This window comes from Thunnus albacares, chromosome 15, assembly GCF_914725855.1.
Source record: "Thunnus albacares chromosome 15, fThuAlb1.1, whole genome shotgun sequence".
Taxonomy (NCBI): Eukaryota; Metazoa; Chordata; class Actinopteri; order Scombriformes; family Scombridae; genus Thunnus; species Thunnus albacares.
The window spans coordinates 30,079,446-30,105,623 of record NC_058120.1 but is presented as its reverse complement, the minus strand read 5'-3'; the positions used below and the strand labels follow the sequence as shown (position 1 = coordinate 30,105,623).

Genomic DNA, 26,178 nt, shown 5'->3' with positions numbered 1-26,178 from the left:
AGCTGAAACATGTTGGTTTAACCATAAAGTTGTTCTTTACACAAGTGTTGCTGCAGTTTGACCTTTTATATTTCACCGTGGAATGAGGTGAAGTTGTGCCATAAATCCCTCCACTGTTTCCAACTATTAGACAGACATGGACATGTTTCAGCCACGCTGCTGGTGTGGATAAATCCTTCGCAGTGAGATCAGACTCCACCGAGTCACAGAGCTGCGAGAAATATGCAGATAAAAAGATTTGACAGAGTCAGGAGTGTGCGGCGCAGCTTAACACAAATCTAAACATCTTGTGATCGGGCTGAGCGGCAGGGAGACGGGTTATTACTGGATGCCACCTGGGACAAAACCCTCGCAGCTCCAGGCTGTCAGGATTTGGGATTTGAGGTCAGAGGTAGCAGATGAACCCAGAACAATGAAACACTGATGTTAAAGTCCACATTTAATGAAGGATAAAAAGGTTAAGCACCAGTATTGGCATACAGACATTATATACACACACACATCAGTAACAGTCATTTACAGTTGCATATATGATCATTTACAAGAGTTCAATCAGTACCGCTGGATCAGTGAGAAGCAGCTTGTTGGTTAAACTTCAGGAGGAGTCAGGTTTGACTTTTGGTTGAAGGTTTTTGGCTGTTAAACACTCACACTGAAGTCTGACGTTTAAATATAAACTGTTTCAGACAGCAGAACAAATCTCAAAGTCACTGGAAACTTAGAGTAGCTGTGAACAGAAAGACATCATGTGACAGCTGAAAATGAGCTCTCTGTGGCTTTTAAAGCTCTGTAGGAGCTATTTATATCTGGAACACGTAAACTCTGGACCAGAATAGATGAATACAGTGAATTTAAAGAGCTCACAGAAAACTTATTTTAAGACATGAAACACCAACAGTGTGTTAGCATGATCCTGCTATCTGTCTGGATAAAAAGTACAATTAAAAAGAAAATGTTGACAGTTTCATCAGTTTCATCTCAGTGAGTTCAGTACTGTAGTTGCAGAACATGTTTAGCCTAGCTTTGCACAAAGACTGCAAGCAGGGGGAAACTGTCTCTCAACAATATTTCTATTTTAAATGCATATTTCAACACTGTTTAATAAACAACACACAACATGTAAATCCAAGAGACTTTGAGTTGTTTGAAGGTAGATTGTTAACTTTTTTGATGAAGCTAGGCTAGCAGTTACCCCTGCTTCCAGCTAAGCTAGGCTAAACATTTCCTTGTATAACAGCAACCATTACATCAGATATGCTAACTGTGTGTAAATACCATAAACCCAACACAATGTTTGTTATGCTTACCGTTTTCTATCTACCCTGACTAGCACTTTCCTCCTTTTTCAGTCTTCAGCTAAACACATTCTGGACCAATCTGATACCTCTATCAATCTATCCTCCTGGCTCTGTATCTGTCCAATAAAAACTCTCTTCACTGTTGGTTCTTGGCCAGCAGTTTCCCCCTGTTTCCATGCTTTGCGCTAAGCTCCTGCTGTTAAACACATCTTGGTATGATACCTGTTAGCTAGAAACAGTTACCACAACATCAGTTATGCTAGCTGTTTGCAGCTAGCTAAGGTTATGGTAGCTGATGCTACCACAACATAATATCAACCATGTATCTTTAAACACCTGACAAAACACCTAATATATAATTGATAGTACTAGCTGTTTAGCTACACTGGGAAGCAGTTTCCCTCTGCCTACAGTCTTTGTGCTAAGCTAGGCTAAACACGTCCTGGACCTATTTCTGCTGTGGATGCACGGAGATGAAACTGATATTCATCTGAAACATCTAAGCACAAGAGAATTTTACAAAATGTTGGGCTCTTCCTTCAACTGATAAAATTAACCTTGTAACTGACCTCCCTCCTGGTTTACAGTGAACATGGCTTTGGTGATTTGCAGGTGAGAAGACATCTCGGCTAAAACCAGGCTTAGTTCAGTATGTGTTTTTTAGACATCAAGTTTACATGATTCCAAACTATATTTCAACCAGGAGCAGGTTTAATTAGGAACAAAAAACATGTTGTAATACAGACACTGATGTGCTGTTAACTGTTAAATCACCTTGTGGCTCCAAAACATCCATTATACTAAAAACTTTTACAAGGAAGCTTTCTGCTGGATGCAAAATCCAAAATGGTCCCCGCATACGGAGAAACACATTATCCTGCCACTGATTTTCACCCAACAGTGATGATACAAACTGTCATGAGCATCACTTAGCCTGGTTTTCACCTAAACATCTAAATGCTGGATTAATAGGTTACCGTAGCAACTCTGGTGTAAGTAAAAAGAAAGACACATCAGTGTATAAATGTTATATCAGCTGTGGTTCAGTACCATGTGTGGTATCCAATGTGTACCAAGCAAATATATTAGGTTCTTAAATAGCTTTCATCAAAAAAACAACTTAAATCATAACGGTCTAATAAAAAGAGAAGCATTTACAGATGTTTGGCCTGCCGTGTCGGTGCGCTACAGCCAAGGGCAACGTTAATGTGATAATAAATACAAAACAAGGCTACATACAAACAACAGATTAACACCGTTTGTCCTGTCTACTGACAGTTTGTCTCAAAGTGCAGGAAATAAGGAGAGCCGACCTGAACCCTCAACCCAACATCTGAAGAACCTTCTGGACAACTTTTAGTAAGAACCCTCTGGAAACATTATGTCTTCTGAGGAACCATCTGAAGAACTTTCCCAACAACTCTCTGAAAAACGTACTGCAGCCCCACTGCTACCAGAGACCAGACAACAAGGTCTCAGTATGCTTCAAACAAAGTGCCGTTCAACTTCCTTTTCCAATGCCAAATGCTGATAATCACGCCCACTTCATGAAGTGATTGGTCAGGTTGTAGAGGTATGAAAGTAGGCGGGGTCTGACCGTCTCTCTCTCGCTTTCTATTTTTATTCTTTACAAGTGCAACACCACAAATGTCTTCCAGGAGAGACTGTCTGGAAATGAGCTCTGTTATCCACATTTTTACGATTCATGGGATCAAGTCTACAAAGCAGAGCTGGATTAATTATCGCCTCACCTCACACACACGTCACCTCAACCCATTTTACTCAGACTCCCAGAAAACAACCAATGTTTCTACACTTCAGTTAGTTTGTGATAATTTGATTAGATTATTGTTTTTAAGGATATGCAACACGTGAGCCGAATGTAAATTGAAGCATTAAAGGTATTAAAACCAGGTTTGACCAAGAGTCCTCCACAGATTGATCATTGCAGTCCTATAACCTCACTTCTCTCTAACTCCAAATCCCCAGATTTTTTTACTTTTCAAACTTGTAGTCTTCAGCCCCAGCACTGACTCAAGTGACTTGAGGCACAAAAGGCTTTATAGTACTTTTTTCACATATGCAGTAGCAGTCCCCACTTGTGAAAATTGGTAAGAGTTAGAGAGGATCCACTTCAGGGAACTTCTGGTTTAAGATTTTAATTGTGCTTCAATGGTGCATATTACCAAGCAAATTTCTAATTAATCAAATTGCCACAAAGTAATTGCCAAATTGTCACACAGACAACTTCGGGACGTGAGGTCCCTGAAGGTCTGGGGCCCCTGGGAATTGGTCTACCTTGCCTGGTTGGTAATCTAGTCTTGCTTAAAAACCACACAATAGACACAGACTTGTTGGAGAGACATCAGGGAGGCAGTGGGATGACAGAGGGCTTTTTACCTCGCCTAGTGTAGAAACACTATGACTTTAGATGTGGACAGACAACACAATGTGCCAATATTTTGTCTGAAGCACACTGAGACCTTGACTCCTCCTCTAAAGTCTTGCGGACAGCCGAGTTTACGTCGGCCGAGGCACTTGTTGGGCCAGGAAAGAGAAAGGGGAGAGAAGGAGGCCAATTTGATTGGCTAAATCCAAACTCCAAACCAAACTGTAGATTTCCAAAAAGCATCCAATGGTGTGTTTTTTCTCAGTGTGGGACGCTGGAGGTGGGATTCTTGTTAGAACCAGAAACAGAGATATAATATGATCAACATAGACATAACCATTGATTTTGAAGTACAGTATGACATTCAGAAAATCTAAAAAGTGTGCAAACATCTCTAAGTGATTCTTATCTACTGTTTGGGCCACCATGTTGATTTGATTTGCCTTAATGAACTTGGTATTAAAATTTGGACGCATGAATTATATAGTGCCTTCCAGTGTTGTACTGTTAGTCGTGTTTACCAGCAGAGTCCATATGAACAACTCAGTGGTGCAGCTTTCTCACAAGTTAAATCACTTGGTCCTGAAGTTGCAACCTCAAATTTCCAGGTTGAAAACCAAAACCTCACATGATCAATGTGAAAATGACATTTGGTTGCCAATCAAGTGCTCTAACTCAGAGGAAAAATGTTGCTATGTTACTGACAATAAAGAAGGTACACCAAAAAGATTTCTGCTTGTTCCCTTTTAGAGTGGTACTTTAATATCGTTTTAAGGAACACTAGAAGGGAAGGCAACAAAGACTGACTACCGCAACAGTGGTTGTTCAGATGGACCCCGCTGGAGAACATGGAAGGCTGAGTTTGAAGGCGCCAAATGAACCCTCCACCTAACAACTGAAGACTAAGATGCATCCTATGTAGAAGCCAGTAAATTAAGAAAAATGCCATAGCGATGTTTGTTTTCTTGTTGGGGATCAGCCTGGAAAAATGTCACACATGCTTTTACAAAGATGGATGACTGGTTTTGGTTCATCACTCGGGCAAAGAAGTTTGTGGTTGGTTTAAATGTCAAGTCTAGAAAAGTGTTTTTCCACCACATAAGTGTACCACGCAGATCCTGTCCTACTATAGTACCATCTCTTTGTTCATTAGGTTTGGTTCACAGTCGGGTTTGGTTCAGGTACACTGGAAGTGCATGGGTAAGGCACCCCAACAGATATGGCTCTAGCTAGTTTCGACTCACACGGTGGTCATGAGTTTGAGTGAGCCTGACCTGAACCTCAGGATCTTTTTCTTCAGGTTGTGAGAGGCCTTGATCTTGACAAAAGCCTTTGCCTGAGCTGGAGTCATTTCCTGCCTCGCTGCCCTGGTCCCAGCTGCCCCTAACTGGCTCCACCCTCTGCCCATCCCACCTGCCCCACCTCCAGCTCCACCTCCTCCACTCTCCTCAGTATCACTTGTTGTGGTGCTCTCCTCTATGTACTCCTCCTCGCTGGACTCACTGTCTCCGAAGCAGTTGGTGGTGTAGTTGGACCTGTCGTCCTCACTGGTGTCCACAATGGTGGAGTGAAAGAGAGACGCGCACTCAGCTGAATACTCTGAGTCACTTCCTGCCACGTAAGAGTACGGGCTGCTGAGCTGCTCAGCGGAGGGAAGGTACCCATTGGCTGCAGAATGATTCAACAGCTCCTTTCTCTGCCGCCGCTGGGCACGCCTGAACGCCTCATCATAAGGGACCTCCATGATCGCACGTAACCGCCGGTAATCGTTTCGCTTGTACTTCGGTTTGGCAACCACTACAACCTGGTCGCGTCCGTGGTGATGGTGATGATGGGATTGACCATGATGATGGTGGTTGCCACCGTTGTGGTGGTGGTTTCCATGGTGATGTTGCCTGGAAACACCTGACCGCACACTGCTTAGTGTCGATGTGGCGTGTTTGTCCAGGACTCTGCCTTCTGGGATAGACGCAGGAAGTCGTTTTATTCTTGAGGAGGACGCTCCTGGCGCACCGCCAGCTGCTCTCCTGTAGACTTTAAGGTGGGTGGAGCTTCCATCTTCCAATATCCGGGACTTTTTTGAACTGGACCTGTGGTGAGATTTATCGCCTCGCCTCTCTGTAGTCAGCTCATTGTGTTCAGAGGCCCGACTCTTCACCTTGACAACCTTGACATTCTTGCTGCCACCCTTGCAGAGTTTGACGTTTTGCCGCTGGGCGGGAATGTACTTGGCATTAACCATGTGACTCCCACCTCCTCCTCCTCCTTCGTCCTGACTCTGAGAGGAAGACCCGAGACTGGCGAGCTCCAACACTGACCTATCACCTGTCTCTGTCTGGCCGGTTTGGAGAGGCTTGGGGCTGTTCTTGGGAGCATCCGATTGTGTTTTGACAATAGGAGGTGATTTGAGGAGAGGGTCCTGGTCAGAAGGATAACATGGCTGCTTGGTTTCTTTGGGGCAGGAGTTAGCTTTGGGACTACCCAGCTCCCTGAAGTCTTTAGGCAGAGTCGCTGTAGACACGCCTGAGGGAGGAAGAAACCCTTTGCTTTTCTTTTTCAACAGACTGTTCGTGCTTGTATGAATGTCCTTGTTGGTAACAGAACAGAGAGTTTGGATGCTGTTATTTAGAGAAGAGCCTGTTTGGTTTTGTGCAAAGTCACTGCTGTTAATCTTTAAACCATTTTGCACTGTGTCAACACCACTGCCATGGAAGCCATTTTGGGTTTCCTGCTCCTCACTTTTACTTTCCACAGAGCATTGCCTTTGCGGAGACGAGGTGGCAGCACCTTCTGCTGCCCAGGAGGGTTTGATTTCAGATCCCCTCAGAGTCCCTAAACCAGAAGCATAACTGGGACCAGTCACCTGCCTCACACAGAGGCTGGCCTGCCTCAGGATGCTCTTTGACGGATCTGTGCTGATGCTGGTCCTGGGTTTGCTGGTCCTGACGGGCTGGGCCCTCCTCTGCAGCAGACTATAGATGTAGCTGTCCAGACGCTTGTGGGAAGGGGTTTGGGAGGAGGATGAGGGGGGCGGCCAAGAGGAGCTTTGAGGTACAAGAGGAACTGAAACAGGAACAGGAAGTGGGGAGGATTCAGGTTTGAGTGTTTCGCCACCAGACTCCCCGCTTTTCAGAATCCCTTCGTCTCTGCTGTGACCTCCATTCCCCAACATCTGCAGGAAGATGGAGCTCTGCACAGCCACAGCGTGCAGCGGGCTTGGGTACCGGTACACATCACTGCCATTTCGGGCCAACAGGTCACAATGGTACTTGGATTGGGTGTCACATGAGGCCACTGAGGAGACTGGGTCCAATGTGGGGGGCTGAGGAGCCGAGAGGGAGCGCCGGACAGTACCAGTAGAAGACGAGTCATCAAAAAGTCCTCCAACCAGACCGTCACACTCAAAACAGCTGGCCAGCTCATCTGGAGGGAGAAACAGAAAGTATTTCACATCAGGAAACGGCCAGACACAGCTGCAGATTTTAGAGATTCACAGTTGTTATTTTTGGCTGTCGGATGACTTATACATGACAGTGAAGGAGTACAGAGCTGCTGTAAGCCAGACTGCTGAACATTTCACAGTTTCAAACATAAACAAACTGAATGGATCTGAGTTTATTTCATGAAGAAGTTTCCTAATGTTAACATCTGACAGGAAGTTAACTTAGATCAGAGCTGTTTCCTAGCAAAGCAGTTCTGATGAAATGGTCTGTTGAATGTGGTAATGACTGTGTTTGGTTAGGCAGTGGATGGAGCGTATAAGCATTAGTAAGTGGAAAATTCTTTCTGTGAGGCTGTGTGCTGTGGCATGTTAACTCTTCATATTCACCACTGTTCCTGGATATGAAATGAAATTTGTGCAATGTCGGAATTTAGCTGCATACCCCTTCAAAGATAGAGGAGGCTTGGGGGGGGGTGGGGGGGGGGGGGCTACAAGCACAATTTAAATCAAATTTACTGTATGTGCATGTCAGCTAATACGCTAAGCAGTTAACATCAGTGTATCAAGGCTACAAGCAGGCCAAGAAAAGCTAACAGGGTGAAAATGTAGCAGGGATAGCAAGAAGGGGTTCTCCAACATCAGCTAACAAGGCCCAATGCTAACAGGATTAGCAAAAGCAAATTATGTTGATCTCACATTAGCTAACAGGGTACAAAGCTAACATAGCATTATGTTGCACCCTAGAAAAAAAGAATACAACTGACAAAAGGTTGCTTTGGATTTATGTTTACATTGTAAATGTGTCATATATGAAACAGACTTTGTGTTCATTTCTTAGGTGAGATACCAACAGTTTTACAGCTAGCAGCTAGCTTAAGAGGGCACTAATCATAACCAGTAAAATTTCTTGGTTTCCCCAACTCTCGTCCCTCATTCTGTCATTTCTCTATTGTTAAATCTTTGATAAAGCTATAACAGTGCCCCAGAAGAATTAGGACACATTGACATTTGTGGATCATGGATGTGGAGGAAACCAAATTATAATGACATAAATAGCCGGTAAATTTTCAGGGGAGCTTTGCTGAATGCTGAACAATCGATCATTTAACTTTGTTTAAATCAGAAAGGTTCCATCTCCTAATATGAAGGACTGTGGAAAGTAAACCTCAGGACATTTGTTTTTACAAAGACTGATGAAAGAAAGCATCAGTACTGAGATCACATTAAGTTACAGAAGCTACAGCACACTGTGGTCATAAAAATATTGAAATATCAATGGATTTTTTTCACTCCTGTTATTATTCTTTGTCATTTTCTTGTCCATTAAAAGTCTGCAGTGTAACATGATGTACAGACAACCATCACTGATCACTGAGATACTGAAGAAAACATGTGATGATTCTCAGGCAGGTTCTGCAGCCTCTTTTTTCTCTGGTTTCTAAGTGGATTTGAGGACAGATTTATGGTTTGTTGGCAATGCTCATCAGTGATTATGATAGAGTGAGCGTAAGTCACAATGAATGTGTGGTCCGGTCACTGTATCAACCTTCCTCACGACAGACATTAAGACATGTGATAGCAGGAGGAACACAGGTGGAACTAATAACATTCATGATGTGTCCCGGTACAGAGTCAGCATTAGTAGCCAGAATTATTATTATTAGTTATAGTACCAGTGTTTTTCCTGCTATGACACGTGAATCGAAGCTGGACTATGACCAGCTTTCACTTTCCTGGTCACATCAGATTTGATCTGTTTTAACGGTGACTGTGACGCCCTACAGATGCCTGAGGAGGACAATGAAGGAATAGTTATTTTTGTGTCTGGTCATTTACATGATGCATATCTCAGGGTTTATATTTACAGACTGGACAAAACTACACAGAAAAACAAACTAATTATAAGAGAAAAAGTAGCAGCTGAGACATGCAGACCAGAGTTTATCCTCCCTGTGAGGGATTTAATGATGCGTTCAGTCTCACTGCAAATATGATCGTATCAGAGTCATGTGACCTCAGTGTGTTTTGGGTGTGTTCACACTTCTTATCCAACACACACACGTTAGTGCCAAGTATGAACAGAGCTGCAGCCTGCAGCAGCTTCACTGGATCCTCATCAGACTGTGAGCCGACATTTACGTCATGTGACTCAGACTGCAGCTGACAGCCTGTTGACCAGCAGACTGGCGTCCTATCAAAATGCTAACGAACGTGTGTGTGTGTGTGTGTGTGTGTGTGTGTGTGTGTGAGGTGTTAGCAGGATGGTATGTGATGGTATGAGGTGTGACAGTTTGAGCCTTCATCAGTGAAACAGCCTCCAGATGTTTCCCGATCTCCAAACAAACAACAACAAGAAACTAAAAAAAAAAAAACTCACACACACACACACACACACACACACACACACACACACACACACACATACACACACACACACACACACACACACACACACACACACACACACACACACACACGTTTGTACTTCCACACTTGTGTTGACCCTCATTTACATGATGCATTCCTGAGCCTCTCAGACTACGTCTACACTAAGTTGGGAAAAAATCCAAAAAAGCTGTTTTTGTGCAAAACCGACCTGCGTCCACAGCAGGAGTCTGAGTCTGAGCAGACGAGCAAGTCAAGCCACAGAAAACCAGTGAAGAAGAAGAAGCAGTAAACTGTTTCTGTCTCCGCAGCAGCTTCCTGACATTTAGTTTTTATTGTGAGCAGATTAAAGTTTGAGCAGAGAAAGGTGGTAGATAACTACGTTTAACTCTAAACAGGCTGTCAAAGCAGACAACAGGGAGAACTGAGTCTGTTCTCTCTGTACAAACTACAACACCGAGCCGGCGTTTCCACATTTATACACTTTATGGAAAGATTTTTTAGGGGAGATAAAGAGGTGTTTTAGTTTTGGATGGAGGCTCAGTGTGGACATGATCTGAGTCTAAAGTTCATCACAACTAAACACTGAACCCCTCCAACTAAAATATTTGGCCCGTGTAACAAAAGCTGAAGTTTTGTTTGAAGTTTTATGGTTCTAATCTAATTTTTTACGACTCCTCATAAATCTACAGTAGATAATGATCAAGCATAAACCGACTTTTATCCTCAACTAAACCTCCTTCTACCCTGAACTCTAAAACTAACGGATGTTTTCACTCCGTCAGTTATTATTACTGCTAATTTGTTGCGTTTTCCTTTTGGTTCGGTTTAGTTTCACACAGCGACGAGGGAGCTGTCTCTCTGCTCACCGGTCAGATATCCAGCATCTTCTGGGACATCTGGTTCAAACTGCTGGGTCACACTGTCACTGAGGGAAACACACATAAAGCAGCAACACTTCCTGCGGTCGAGTCGGATCACATTCATACCGCCAACAAACCGCAGCTGAGATGGTTCGTAACCGGACCGAGACCACCTCGTCAACAAGGTCACCTGAGTGTGATCGATGTGATCACACCTGCCAAACGAAACACTGCAGAGTTCAATTCAACCAAACTGAACAAGGAAAAACGCTCCAAGTCTGAACCTTCAAACTGTCCTTTGAAGATCTGTTACCAAAGTGAGGATCAACCAAAATATCCTCAAAATGTCCTCAAAATGTCCTCAAATGTCCTCAAAATGTCCTCAAATGTCCTCACCTCCAAGGTCTAAAACTGACATTTGGTCTCCACAAAGATAAACACACACACATACTTTTATCTTTCTGTACTTGAGGTTCCTCACTGACATCATGAATCATCTCCAGCCTCTAAACCAAACCTTCATCAATTAATCTACAATAACGACCTGCTGTAAAGATTAAAAATGTAAACACACACTGATCAAATCAACGAGTGTGTGTGTGTGTGTGTGTGTGTGTGTGTGTGTGTGTGTGTGTAAAGTGACCAAAAGGAACAACGCAGCCACATGTGACATCAAACAGCAGAGGTGATGAAGGAGAAGGATGAGGAGGAGGAGGAGGAGGAGTCTTTCTGTCTATGTGGTGATGTCAGAGGTCAAACAGCTGACGGTACCTGAGGTCGGGAGGCGTCCGTCAGCGTCAGCCGTCGAGCAGAAACACTCGCTGAAGACGGAGTTAGACGAGTTGGAGAGAGAGCCGGACGCTCCGTCGCTCAGCTCGTAGAAACCTGACGGACAGATTCAAGTTCGACACTTTAAACTCTTTATTACAACTTTCAGTAAAGATCAGAGATTAAAACAATAAAGCTCAATAAGCTCTGATAACAACAGGAGGGCAGACCACACATCACATGAATTATTTCTTATCTAGCGTCACAAAAACATCTGCACATAATCAATAAGTGATAATCGACATATAACGATATGTATTTTCTCCGGTACCTGAGCTGGGTCGGCTGTCCGTCTCCAGCTGGTCATGTGACGCCTCGGTGTCCAGTCGCAGGTCGCTGATCTGTCGGTCGAGCTCCTGTAACTGAGTGATGAGGCCGGCGTCTCTCCTGCGCAGACAGTTCTGATGGAAACAACAAACGCCGTCAGTCACATTCTCCTCCTCCGTCTTCCTGCTTCCTGTTTGTTCCTTTCTAATTAAAATCCCTCAATCCATGTTTTCCAGACATGAGTCCTGATCCCATCGAGGACCAGAAGAGACACGAACCTGACAGAGAAACTCAGCAGATCTGTTTACAGAGCAGCATTCAAAGTGTTTGACACCGGAAATTTAAAACCAATAAAAGAGTGAATGAAGGCGGATATTAAAATGACTGAACGCTCTTATAAAGCTGTAGAACAGACTTCACCTCCTCTGGCTTCCTGTTCACACATGAATAAAGATGAAGGAATAAAAGATGTTACTGCAGGAACAAAGAGACGTTCTCAGAAACCTTTTTCACATGTGGAACAACAACATGTCTGGCTTCATCTGCTCGGTTCAACACTGAGTCCACATGTTGAACTTTACCAACACACAGCAGCTCATCTTACACACAAACACACACACAAACACACACACACAACAACACACGTGTCAATCAGACACACTGAGATAAAAACACAACAACAGGAAGCACATGACAATCTTTATTACATCACTGTTTGATTGTGTTTATGTAGTTTAATGGTTGATAGTGTATAAATGTGTATATAGTGTAAATACAGTCAGATGTGTAGCTCTCTATAGAACCTACTACAGTGTATCTACAGGAACTAGTCTTTCAGTGGGCTTTATTTCTGACAGCACGTCTTGTTTTTTGGTTGAATATAGATGTATTTCAGTGTGAATACATGTTAGTGTTTGAAGTGAGGATGTAAACATGTCAAATGTTTTGTTGCTTGTTTGTGTTTGATTCAAGACATTTGAGGGCAGAAGAGACGTTTATGTAAAGAGACTGTAACGCTGAAGTACTATGAGCTTGATGTAGTTAAAGTATTGCAGTAAAAGTACATAAGTATTATGAGCTTGATGTAGTTAAAGTATTGCAGTAAAAGTACATAAGTATTATGAGCTTGATGTAGTTAAAGTATTGCAGTAAAAGTACATAAGTATTATGAGCTTGATGTAGTTAAAGTATTGCAGTAAAAGTACATAAGTATTATGAGCTTGATGTAGTTAAAGTATTGCAGTAAAAGTACATAAGTATTATGAGCTTGATGTAGTTAAAGTATTGCAGTAAAAGTACATAAGTATTATGAGCTTGATGTAGTTAAAGTATTGCAGTAAAAGTACATAAGTATTATGAGCTTGATGTAGTTAAAGTATTGCAGTAAAAGTACATAAGTATTATGAGCTTGATGTAGTTAAAGTATTGCAGTAAAAGTACATAAGTATTATGAGCTTGATGTAGTTAAAGTATTGCAGTAAAAGTACATAAGTATTATGAGCTTGATGTAGTTAAAGTATTGCAGTAAAAGTACATAAGTATTATGAGCTTGATGTAGTTAAAGTATTGCAGTAAAAGTACATAAGTATTATGAGCTTGATGTAGTTAAAGTATTGCAATAAAAGTAGTGGTTTGGTCCCTCTGACTGATATATTATTATATATGACATCATTAGATTATTAATAGTGAAGCATCAGTGTTAGAGCAGCATGTTACTGTTGTAGCTGCTGGAGGTGGAGCTAGTTTACACTACTTTATATACAGTTAGCTAGTTTATCAAGATAGGTGGCAATTAGTTTTCTCTAAATCGACCAATCGATTAATCAATAACTTATTGCTGCTGTGGTCTTTATGTTCATCTGACAGACTTGAGTTCAGACTGACGCGTTCAAAGTGTTACAGAAATATTTCAGCTCCAACTAAAGTCTTTTATGTAAAAGTGACTCTTTTGAGACGAACATGTTAAAGTGACGGATGAACGTCAGCAGCTGCAGGTCTGAGAGGAAGCAGACGTTTAAAGAACTCTGAGAGAGACGCAGTATTTGTTCTGAAACAGCTGATTCAAGTCTGGATCTGCTGCCTGTTGATGCAAAGAGAGCGTTTTGTTTTTCATGTAGACCAGAGATGAGAACATCGGCTCACGCAGATATGATGTCGGGAACATAAATGGCTCACTGATTGTGCAATCAGACAGTGATGGATATCAGCGCCACACAAGCCAAACTGTGAGCCACGTAGCTCTCAGTGTGAAATCCGACTATAAAACTTTCTCTTCACTTTCCTGAGGGGAAACCTTTCCTGCAGACTTATATTGTATAACAAAATACATAAAACATGTGGCAAAAATAAAAGCTCAAACTGTGACGAATGCTAAAATTTAACTCTGACAAGATCTTTGTCCCTAAATACAAACTTCGCTCCCTTCACTCTGAACATAAAGTCAACCACAAAAAGTCTGTAAGTGTGTTTCCATCAGAGCTGCAACATTAATCAATCAACAGAAAACTAGTCAGCAACTACTCTAATAATCTATTATTCATTTCCATCCAATGTTCTCTGGTTTCAGCTTCTTCAATGTGACGATTTGGTGCAAACTGAGTGTCTTCACATCTTGGACTGAAGCAAACTGAGGACGTCACTGTGGCCTCTGAGAAACTGTGAATGAATAGTTTTACTATTTTTTAATATTTCATCACACATAAAAAACATGAGTGAAAACACTGGAAACTGGGGGAAAAAAGTCAAATTATCTCAAAAAAGTGTTTTACCTCATACGACTAGTCAACCAGTCAGGATCTACTGTGGGAAATCTCACATTGAGTGAATAGTAGAGGACCCAGAATAGAGCCCTGTGGGACACCTTTACTAACCTTTACTAACCTTTACTGACCTTTACTGACCTTTAATAACCTTTATTAACCTTTACTGACCTTTACTAACCTTTACTGACCTTTACTAACCTTTATTAACCTTTACTGACCTTTACTAACCTTTACTAACATTTACTGACCTTTACTGACCTTTACTGACCTTTACTAACCTTTATTAACCTTTACTGACCTTTACTGACCTTTAATAACCTTTATTAACCTTTACTGACCTTTACTAACCTTTACTAACATTTACTGACCTTTACTGACCTTTACTAACCTTTACTAACCTTTACTGACCTTTACTAACCTTTATTAACCTTTACTGACCTTTACTAACCTTTACTAACCTTTACTGACCTTTACTGACCTTTAATAACCTTTATTAACCTTTATTTACCTTTACTAACTTTAACTGACCTTCATTAACCTTTACTAACCTTTATTAACCTTTATTAACTTTCATTAACCTTTACTAACCTTAACTGACTTTTACTGACCGTTATTAACCTTTACTAATCTTTACTGACCTTTACTAATCTTTACTAACCTTTACGAACCTTTACTGACCTTTATTAACCTTTACTAATCTTTACTGACCTTTACTAATCTTTACTAACCTTTACTAACCTTTACGAACCTTTACTGACCTTTACTAACTGACCTTCAGAGCTCTTTATTTGGAAAACCACAGCAGAGTTCTTCCTGACAGATGAAGTGTGTTTCCATTCACCTGTTTTTATGCTCATTTTTAATTTGCACATGAAACAATTTGAAAAAAGTGTCAATATCTGTAAAAAAAAAAAAAAAGTTTCCTGTTGAGTCGTAACAGCAGCTGTGTGGATAAAGATCAAATGTAAACAGACTGAGTGAATAAATGATGACGTAAACAGAAATGTTATATTTCCATCATGTTTTCCATTGTTTGAGCTTTGACTGCTGCTGTTTTAATGACATCAGAGACATTTTGAAAGCTTGAGTCAGTCTGTATATTCGCGGCCTGCAGATATCACTGACACGTCTGTCATTTTATCTGTGAGAGCTGCCGGCAGGAATAACAGCGAGGGACAGACATCTTAAAAAAAGCCGATCCACCGACAGCAGACAACTGCCTTCAGATTATTAAAAGAATGAAATATGATCCACACATTAAAAGCTTAGAAATATTTATTTCAGGAGAGACTGAAAGTCTAGTCAGTGTGTTTATGATGTGAACAAGTTATTTGTGTTAGAGCTACATGTTAAAAACATGCTGACATGTGCACAATAAGGCCTCTAATGACAGCAGAGCAGCAACAGACACATATGGAAGATTTGAAATGCCTAAATACAAACAAATAGATAAACAATACATATAGTGAAATACAATACACACTTTTATATGTATTTTCTTTTTTTATATGTGTGTTTGCAGCGTCAGAATGAAATGAAAAACACATTATATGACAATAATTTAACTTTCTGTCTTTAAAAACATTGTGACATGAAGTTTCCATTTAGACATTTAAAATCTTTCAAACGTATCATGTAAACAGTCTGTTGCTTTTCTCCTCACAGTAGAGGCTTTATTGTGCACATGTAAATATGTGATATGAATAACCAAATGCCTCTCTCTCCCCCCCCTCTCTCTCTCTCTCTCTCTCTCTCTCTTTCTCTCTCTCTCTCTCTCTTTCTCTGTCTATATATATAAATATATATATATATATATATATATATATTTATATATATAGACAAAGTAGAGCTGGGGCTGAATGTCTTTCGTTATGCGAGTATTTGATCGTAATCTAAAGTACATTTGAAAATGAAACACAGGGTGAAGCTAATCAGCTGATACAAACAGCGGTATGCTCCTTTAAAAACTCTCAATGACTCGCTGACACGCTGCTGCTTATTTCAGACACACACACACACACACACACACACACACACACACACACACACACACACACACACACACACACACACACACACACACCCTCCCCCTCCTCAGATGGAAAACATGCGGGTTATGCGGCGCTGCTCGCAGGTCATGTGCTGCATTCCTGCAACTGAGCTGCAGAGGAACAGAAACACACTGCTGCATGATCACCAATACATGATCAATACATGACCATCAATTACTATTAATACATAATCACTGACACATGATCATTTGTCTAAACCAAAAATCAAAGAGAGACAGTTCAGACCAGATCACTCTCATTGATCCTCCTCACACTGGCTGCCAGTATGTTTTAGTATTGATCATAACACCTTATTGATTACCTATCAGGCTCTGCTGCTTGTAGCCAGAACTGGAAAGTAACTAAGTACTTTACTTGAGTATTTCCATGTGATGCTACTTTCTACATTTCAGAGGGAAATATTGTACTTTCTACTCCACTACATTTATTTGACAGCTTTAGTTACTTTACAGATGAAGATTTGACACAATGGATAATATAACAAGCTTTTAAAATACAACACATTGTTAAAGATGAAACCAGTGGTTTCCAACCTTTTTGTCTTTTGACGTCTTACAAAAAGCAGTGTGTAGTCGGGGTCACATTTCACATGTCTATGAGTTGTTAACAGCTCCACCAAATAGTGATTTTTCCCTCTAAACTTCTCACATGCTTTCATTTCAATAAATGTTCAAATGATCCAATATTTCAGCAAAAATCAAAGATTAGAGAAAAAGTCCAAAAACTGAAAACAGATTTGTGTATCAGAACTTTGTTTTTTCTTCTTTCCTCTCCCATTAATCATCTCACCACCCCTCAGATTTATCTGCTGACCCTTTGGAGGGCCCCGACCCCTAGGTTGGGAACCACTGGACTAAACTAGCTAACTGTATATAAAGTAGTGTAAACTAGCTCCACCTCCAGCAGCTACAACAGTAACATGCTGCTCTAACACTGATGCTTCACTATTAATAATCTAATGATGTCATATATAATAATATATCAGTCAGAGGGACCAAACCACTACTTTTACTGCAATACTTTAACTACATCAAGCTCATAATACTTATGTACTTTTACTGCAGTACTTTAACTACATCAAGCTCATAATACTTATGTACTTTTACTGCAATACTTTAACTACATCAAGCTCATAATACTTATGTACTTTTACTGCAATACTTTAACTACATCAAGCTCATAATACTTATGTACTTTTACTGCAATACTTTAACTACATCAAGCTCATAATACTTATGTACTTTTACTGCAATACTTTAACTACATCAAGCTCATAATACTTATGTACTTTTACTGCAATACTTTAACTACATCAAGCTCATAATACTTATGTACTTTTACTGCAATACTTTAACTACATCAAGCTCATGATACTTATGTACTTTTACTGCAATACTTTAACTACATCAAGCTCATAATACTTATGTACTTTTACTGCAATACTTTAACTACATCAAGCTCATAATACTTATGTACTTTTACTGCAATACTTTAACTACATCAAGCTCATAATACTTATGTACTTTTACTGCAATACTTTAACTACATCAAGCTCATAATACTTATGTACTTTTACTGCAATACTTTAACTACATCAAGCTCATAATACTTATGTACTTTTACTGCAATACTTTAACTACATCAAGCTCATAATACTTATGTACTTTTACTTGTAATGGAGTATTTTTCCGTTGCTGTATTGGTACTTTTACTGCAGTAAAGTATCTGAGTACTTCCTGCTGGGATGTGAGGGTCTGGGTCTGGGTCTGGGTTTGGGTCTGGGTCTGGGTTTGGGTCTGGGTCTGGGGGGCTTCAGACTGCATCACGTCCTCACGAGTACAGAAGAAGACGCGTGTGCGAGCAGCAGCTGCTCTGTGGAATGAGCAACATGTTCAGACACAAAGTGACGCCCGTCCAGCTGTTTGACCTGTCAATCAACCAGCCGACAGCAGGACTCAGGCCCCGCCCACCGTAGGCTACAGCTGGGCTCCAACAGGAAGTGAGGTCACACACACACACACACACACACACACACACACACTTCCTGTCTCAGGCTGAAGAGGTGTTTATTTATTTAGACTGACCTCTGACCTCTCTGAGTTCTACAGGTCAGACGGTTTATAACAGATCCTCACAACAGCACTGGTTTATCTCTGAGATCCTTTAAACATCATCTACGTTTCCTTCATAGAAACCAGTTCATAGAAACCAGTTCATAGAAACCAGTTCATAGAAACCAGTTTCAGCTGCTCTTCATTCATCATCAGCTCCTAAAAACCAGCTTTCACTACTGCTGACGTGCAGAGCAGCCATCTTGGATTTTGAGGTCGGGGTTTGTGAGGTTCTAGGCATTCTGGGTAAAAATTCCAGACTGGAAACTCAGAAGCTGCGACTTCCCAGTTCAAATAGAACGCACCATTACTTCCTACTGGTTTCTATTTATTTTTTATTTTACACAAACTAAAGCTTGTTATCATCTATTTTACTCTTTTTAAACTGACATGTCAGAGTTTGTTATTGATTATTAATAACTTTTGTATCTGTTGAATGTCGTCTGCACATCGATGTGCACAAGAAACAAAACATGTATATAAATATATAAATATACACACATGTATATGTATATATGATGTGTTGCTGCTGTATTGATCCAGACTGGGTCACATCTGAACCCAGTCCTTCTTATGTGTATGTGCGGTTCAGTCACGTGTTTTCTGATCTTTATGATTTGTTTGTTTTGTTTTGGTTTTATTGAGCAGTGTGGTTTTAAACTGTTGTGTATTTTATTGTTTCCACAGGAAGACCAGCAACCAGGAAGCTGTTTGGATCCAAATAAAAAATAAAAATCTGAAGAGGAACCGCAGCCTGAGAGGATTCATGGCCTCACGCTGTTTTAATAAAAGGAGACAGAAGAAGACAGTCAGCAGAGTCGTGTCTAAATACTGAACTCATGATCCAGGTTGTCATATGTTCACGTCTCTGCTGGGAAACAACGTCCTCGGCGTGTAATGCGAGGCAGCAGCAGTCTGATTAACCTCGAGGAGCGATGCACAAATGTTTTCATGAGTCCTCAGCTGAAGGTTTAAAATCATCCGCTGCCCAACAGGAGGCGGCGCTGTGCAGCGACGCGCCATTAAAGACAGAGAAGAAGAAGACTGTTAACAGCTCAGGATTCAAAAATCAGCTCAGTAAATGTTTTATGAGGAAGGAAATGTGTTCAATATGTCTGACGGAGCTGGAGGATGAGTTTTATTGAGAAACATTAAATGTAAACAGGAAACAGTCCCGACTGATTATCTGCATTTAAAACGACTTCAAGACAAGAAACTACTGCTCCATCAAAATGTTTATTTATCATTTGGAAGTAAAGTTGGGAGTGAATTCAAAGTGGACATTTAGCTGTTAGCTTGATCTGTAGCGTACGGTACAATGTCTTGAATATCCAAAGCTAGTAGCTTAGCTCGCTAACTGGCTAACGGCTGCTACCTCGCTGGTTCAGAACAGTCGCACCAGATTGTGTAGTTGTTGCATTTACACTTGTGTTCAACGTGGTCGCGGTGCGTCTCTGGTTCTGATCAGATCATAGATCCACTTTAAATACAAGCAGAGAGTTTAAACGTCTGTAATTATTACTGAACTACGAGCCTCAAACAGGCAACGCTGATGTTGGTCAACAGACCAGAAACAGCTTCAATTTCATGACAATCCAAGACCAGGACCAGGACCAGGACCAGGACCAAGACCTGGACCAGGACCAAGACCTGGACCAGGACCAGGACCAGGACCAAGACCTGGACCAGGACCAGGACCAGGACCAGGACCAGGACCAAGACCTGGACCAGGACCAAGACCTGGACCGGGACCGGGACCAGGACCAGGACCAGGACCTGGACCTGGACCCGGACCAGGACCAGGACCAGGACCAGGACCAGGACCAAGACCGGGACCAGGACAGGACCTGGACCGGGACCGGGACCGGGACCGGGACCAGGACCAGGACCTGAACCGGTACCAGGACCTGGACCTGGACCGGGACCGGGACCGGGACCAGGACCGGGACCAGGACCAGGACAGGACCTGGACCGGGACCGGGACCTGAACCGGTACCAGGACCTGGACCTGGACCGGGACCGGGACCAGGACCAAGACCTGGACCAGGACCAGGACCAGGACCAAGACCTGGACCAGGACCAGGACCACGACCAGGACCAGGACCAAGACCTGGACCAGGACCAAGACCTGGACCGGGACCAGGACCAGGACCAGGACCTGGACCTGGACCCGGACCAGGACCAGGACCAGGACCAGGACCAAGACCGGGACCAGGACAGGACCTGGACCGGGACCGTGACCGGGACCGGGACCAGGACCAGGACCTGAACCGGTACCAGGACCTGAACCGGTACCAGGACCTGGACCTGGACCTGGACCGGGACCGGGACCGGGACCGGGACCAGGACCGGGACCAGGACCAGGACCAGGACCAGGACCGGGACCGGGACCTGAACCGGTACCAGGACCAGGACCAGGACCAGGACCGGGACCAGGACCAGGACCGGGACCAGGACCGGTACCAGGACCAGGACCAGGACCAGGACCAGGACCAGGACCGGGACCAGGACTAGTCTCTATGTGTTTCCTCTGCAGACAGTTTTCTGTGAGTCTGTTTGTGTCTCAGCTGCTTCGTCAGAGCTGAAAGTTGATCTGCAGAGTTTCCAGCAGCTCACAGGAATCTCCATTTGTTAGTGTGGAGGGAGGGGGAGTTATGTGGAGGGGACGGAGGCAGGGAGGGAGGGGGGGGGGGGGGGGGGGGGTCACAGCTAATCTGCTCCAGATTCAGGTTTAGAGCTGCAGCTGCAGGACGGACAGCGTCCAAAAACACAAAGAGAAATGTGTCCCGGAAACTCTGAAAACAGTCGACTCCGTCCTCCAAGAAGAAGAAGAAGAAAAAGAAGAAGAAGAAGAAGAAGAAGAAAAAAAAAGAAGAAGAAGAAGAAGAAAAGGAAGAGTCACTCTTCTACCAGTGAAGGTTTTGAAGAGAACAAACAGAGATCAGGTTTCCTTCAACAACACGTCCTGTCTGGAAAAACATGAAGAGGAGCTGAAGTCTGTGAAACTCATGATTCAATCCTCCAAAACACAAAGCAGCTGCTGGAGCTGCTGGAGCTGCTGGAGCTGCTGGAGCTGCTGGAGCTGCTGGAGCTGCTGGAGCTGCTGGAGCTGCTGGAGCTGCTGGAGGTGTCACAGTGACTCCAGACAACATGAATGTAAAAGTCTGAAATAACAGTGAAGTTAGAGGATCATGTGAGCGAGTCACTGAAGCTCCTCTCTGCTGTGTGATTTCACACCGAGGAGACTTCAAAGCTCTCACGCCGACACGCCGACGTGTTAAAAGTTGCACTTGAACGCAGCACAGACACCACAGCTGACAGTCAGCTGACCACCGGTGAGACATGAGAGGAAATATGTCGCCAGCTCACATTTCATCTGAACGTCTCAAACATGCGTAACAAAGACCAGCGATCAGAACGTCTCCTCTGCAGGAGAGAAATATGATGATTCATGCTGATATTCATCATATTTGCTGTTTACACGCCGTCTAACGTCTCCAGGTGGTTTCAGTAAAGACGTCTGCTCTCAGACAAACACCTGAACTACATTAAAACAGTCAAATCTCTTCTTCTTCTTCGTGTCTCTTTCCTGTCAGACAACATCTGGCGAGGACGGCCAGCCGGCTGATAGCGTCACTATTTATTGTCTGACGTCGTCCGACAGAATCAACACCAACGCAGGTTAATGACAACAGCTGTGCTGCGTTAAAGCGCTGCTTGTTTTGCAGGTTTGTATCATGTTTTTGCTCCTGATTGCAGCACATGTTCATGTCTTACAGTTATATAACATTAAAATATATTTATGAGCAGTGTGATGGAGTTTTCCTTCATTTATATGATTATCTATGCTGTTCATTGTTACCTTGAGAGAGCTGCAGCCATTGATCGATTCATCGATTAGTTGCCAACTATTAAATTAATCATCAAACATTTTGAGTTTTAAAGCTTCTGGACATTTAGCTTGAAATAGTAAAAATGCATAAATGATGTTAAAGTTGAGTCTCATTAAACATCCACAAAACTCTGAGTGAAAATAAACTTTTAGAAAAGCTGCTTCAGACACTGTGGAGGCGTGATGACATCACGTTTGATTGACAGCTCACTTTCAGCTCAAGGACTATTTTATTGTTTTAAACGTTTTGCTGTCATGGAAACGAGCAGATCAAATGGACCCTACCTGCTTAGAAAGCTCGACTAATCGACTGACTAGCAAACCAGGTTAGCATCTGTGTTTTTATATAACTATAGAGTACCGCGCTAACGCTTTTAGCATTCTCCATTCACATACATGAAGCCGTTAGCATAGCTGGAGACTCTGACAGGATGCAGCAACAAAACCCAGAAGAAAAAGTCCAAATTCTCTGATTGCAGCTCGTTAGATGTGAATATTTTCTGGTTTCTTTCGTCTCTCTGACAGTAAACTGAAGATCTTTGAGTCGTGTGTCATGTGATCACGTCGTCTTTAGGAAACACTGATCAACATTTTTCATCATTTTCTGATGGATCAATCAATTAATCCAGATTAATCAATAATGAAAACAATCATTAATTGCAGCTTGAACAAGAGAATTTTGGAAAAATGACTCAAAAGATTAATTTTCTGTTGATCAGCTGATCGTTGCAGCTCAGATCCAGAAACTGGATCATTAAACAACACTGACATCAGTCTGAGATTCTCTCCGAGCTGCTTCAGGCCACGTCGGCTCATCACGCCTCGTTAATTGAAAGCGGGTGTTTAGATTTCACACACACACACACACACACACACACACATACACACACACACACACACACACACACACACACAGTCCCAGCATCCTCTCTGAGCTGCAGGGGATCAGACTGGAGAGTTAATTTCGGTCAAACACAACCTCCCCCTTCACCTCCTCATCATCCCCCCCCCCCCCCCCCAGCCAACACACACACTCACACACACACACACACACACACACACACTCACATCCATGACATCATCGCCTTTACAGGAATCAGGATGTTTATTATCTGACACACAAATTCTTTCTCATTAAAGGAAAATTACAGAAGAACTGACTGGATGTGACGTCACAGACTAATACCTGAGGTTAATATTTGTTTACATTTATTAATCATAAATTATTTCCCTTCTGTTTCACTTTATTTTAATCTCCATTTATAGTTCTTATTAAAAATGTCTTTAACATATGAAGGTGTTCCTCAGGGTTCTGCTTTCGGTCCTTGGCTGTTTTTAAATATATGAATTAATACAACAATCTGTTATCAGTTATTTCCTGATGAAACGAATCTTATAGTGAAGATTTTTGTTCACAAAATATAAAATCTGAATCTGAACAAACCTCAGTATTAATACGACTATATTTATCATTTAAAGTGAGAAAGTTTGTTCTTGACTTTGGAAACAGAATCACTGATCACATTAACTGATGAAAAACAGTAAATCATCATATCTGAGACGTATTTTGGCTTTAAAACGATTCATTAGTCATCAAACTAGTTGCTGATTGAGTAACTGATTGATCAGCTGTAATATTTTGGGTTTGGTGACATTTGAGGACTTCTGAGAGTTTTATTCACTGATTAATTCGTTAAGAAAATTAATTAATATTAAAAATAATTGTTGCTCCAACACTGATGATTTAACGTGTCAGATCCTCCTGAATCCTCACAGCTTCATGCAGTCTGAACATCACATCTTCTTTTTCTGGATTAAAAAAAGAGCAGCTGACCCAGCCGTCAACCCTGACCTTTGACCTTTCACCACACACCTGAGTCATTCCGTCCAGACAGGAGTCAGAGAGGTCAGAGGTCATGAGACAGACAGGTCAGGACCTACCAGCTGTTTCCTGAGCAGCAGGATGTTCTCCTCCAGCAGCTTCTCCTCGGAACTCAGCTGCGCCTCCCTCCGCCGCTCCTCCTCCGCCTCCACCGCCTCCTCCCGGAGCTCCAACGCGGCCCGGACCAGCACCTCCTGCCGCTGCCGCAGGTACTCCAGCTCCCCGAGCCCGGACACGGTGGCGTCCAGCCGCTCCCGCACCGTGCGCAGCCGCTCCGCCGCATCCGCGTCCGCGTCAGCAGCCGCTCTGTCCCGGCTGCAGCGGTCCGTGTCCCGGCTGCAGCGGCCGTCTGTGTCCCGGCTGCAGCGGCCGTCTGTGTCCCGGCTGCAGCGGTCCGTGACCCGGCTGGAGGCGCCGGACAGCAGCATCTCCGCCTCGGTATCCCGGTGTGACCTCAGGGTCTCTGCGGCAGCTTCAGGAGCATCGTGCGGGGCGGAGAGCTGCGGGTCAGCGGGTCAGCTGAGAGGACTCACCTGTTAGACTGACCCGGTAAAGTTAACCCGGGTTAATAAACCGGGTTAATGAAGCGGGTTAAACAGACCCGTCACACAGTGAGTCAGTCGAACTCTCTGCTCTGCAGCTCCGGGTATCAACCGGTGGTTCACCGTCCTCCTGCGGACAAACTGGTCAAGTTAATCCGGTTTATGGGTCCCGGGTCCGGTCAGGTAGATGTGCAGGTAAATCCCAGCATGCCCCGGGGCAGCAGCGGTGAGTAGATCCGTCAGAGAGAAGCGGAGAGTCGGGCTGAACTCCGTACTGCTGCCGCTCCTCCTGCAGCTCCGTCCAGACTGACCAGCAGCAGCACGGCGGCTCCGGGTCCGGTAAGCCCCGCCCCCTGCACGTCAAGTCAGCAATAACGGAAGCACGCACTTCCTGTTTTGACTTTCACAATAAAAGTTCTTGACGAACGCACGACTTAAAATAAGAAAAGGAATGAATTTATATCAGAAACTAAATGAAGAGATTAAATGTTGAGTTGACAAGAAGCACATGTGGAAGAATGTTTTTATACATTTTTAATAATGTCCCCGTGGAGAAACTTAGCATCACTACATCACACAGCGTTTATCTGCATCCTTCAATCATACGTTATAATACATTAAAAAAGCCAAAGTTTATACACTCTACAGTAAAAATCAATAAATTTATAAACTATATAACAACATTTATCTTCTACTGTTTCAAATCTTAATGAACGATGGAACAAAAGAGGCTCTGACACACATTTGTCCTCCAACATTTCTTAATAAAAGGGCAGAAAAACGTCTTATATAAATCTAATAAAGAGCTCATATTTATGTCTGAGTACATCCTGTTTATATGATATGATTTATTTATGGTTTACAGACTTTAAAGAATATTTCAGTTGATATGTTAAAGTGAAAAACCTAATTTCCAACATGTTAAAAGACAAAATACAAGATATTCAACATAAAACTAAAAACACGCCACAAATTAAATAAAAAAAATAAAATTATTTACACAGAACTTCACATGAACAACAAAAACGTTTTATTTTAGAGGGCAGACTCTTCTGACTTCCTGTCTGTTTGTGTTGATCTGCGGGAACTTGACGCTCCGCCCCCTCAGACCCTCCTCCTCCCTCAGGCTTCCGTCAGGTCCTAAAGCCCTCCGTGTTCAAACAGAGACGCTTCAGCTGCAAACACATAAATCACTTTTAATAACTGCGCATAAAACTCAGAAGTGTTGTTAAAAGTCACGTTCCTGCGTGTTTCACGTGTTTAGAGATCAAACAGACGATGGAAACATTTGAGTTTTATTAAAATTGTGTCGCTAGAAAATGATTTTAAATGAAATAATGTGAAATGTTTGATGAGAGAACATCATGTTCAGCTCTGCTCGTTTTTTACAATATTGAAATTGAATTAACTGGATTTTTTTTACACTTTATTTTCGAAAATGTCAT

At 42.5% G+C, this 26,178-nt stretch overlaps 1 protein-coding gene across 1 annotated transcript; it reads right to left on the bottom strand.

Annotated features, from left to right (window-relative positions):
* Positions 1 to 421: 421 nt before the first annotated feature.
* Positions 422 to 25,094, bottom strand: dact1 (dishevelled-binding antagonist of beta-catenin 1). The gene is made up of 4 exons (XM_044375700.1): positions 24,251 to 25,094; positions 11,477 to 11,606; positions 11,149 to 11,262; positions 422 to 7,110 (listed from the first exon to the last, which is right to left on the bottom strand). The coding sequence occupies exons 1-4, from the start codon at positions 24,617 to 24,619 to the stop codon at positions 4,928 to 4,930; spliced, it is 2,796 nt and encodes a 931-aa protein (XP_044231635.1). The 5' UTR covers positions 24,620 to 25,094; the 3' UTR covers positions 422 to 4,927.
* Between the last annotated feature and the right edge of the window lie 1,084 nt (positions 25,095 to 26,178).

Bases quoted from the DNA above. Each gene is read 5' to 3' on its own strand.
- dact1 (XM_044375700.1), bottom strand. From the start codon at position 24,619: ATGCTGCTGTCCGGCGCCTCCAGCCGGGTCACGGACCGCTGCAGCCGG. The intron at 11,263-11,476 runs GTACCGGAGAAA...TCTGTCCGTCAG, and splicing joins GGACAGCCGACCCAGCTCAG to GTTTCTACGAGCTGAGCGAC. The intron at 7,111-11,148 runs GTACCGTCAGCT...TTCTCCCTCCAG, and splicing joins CGGACGCCTCCCGACCTCAG to ATGAGCTGGCCAGCTGTTTT.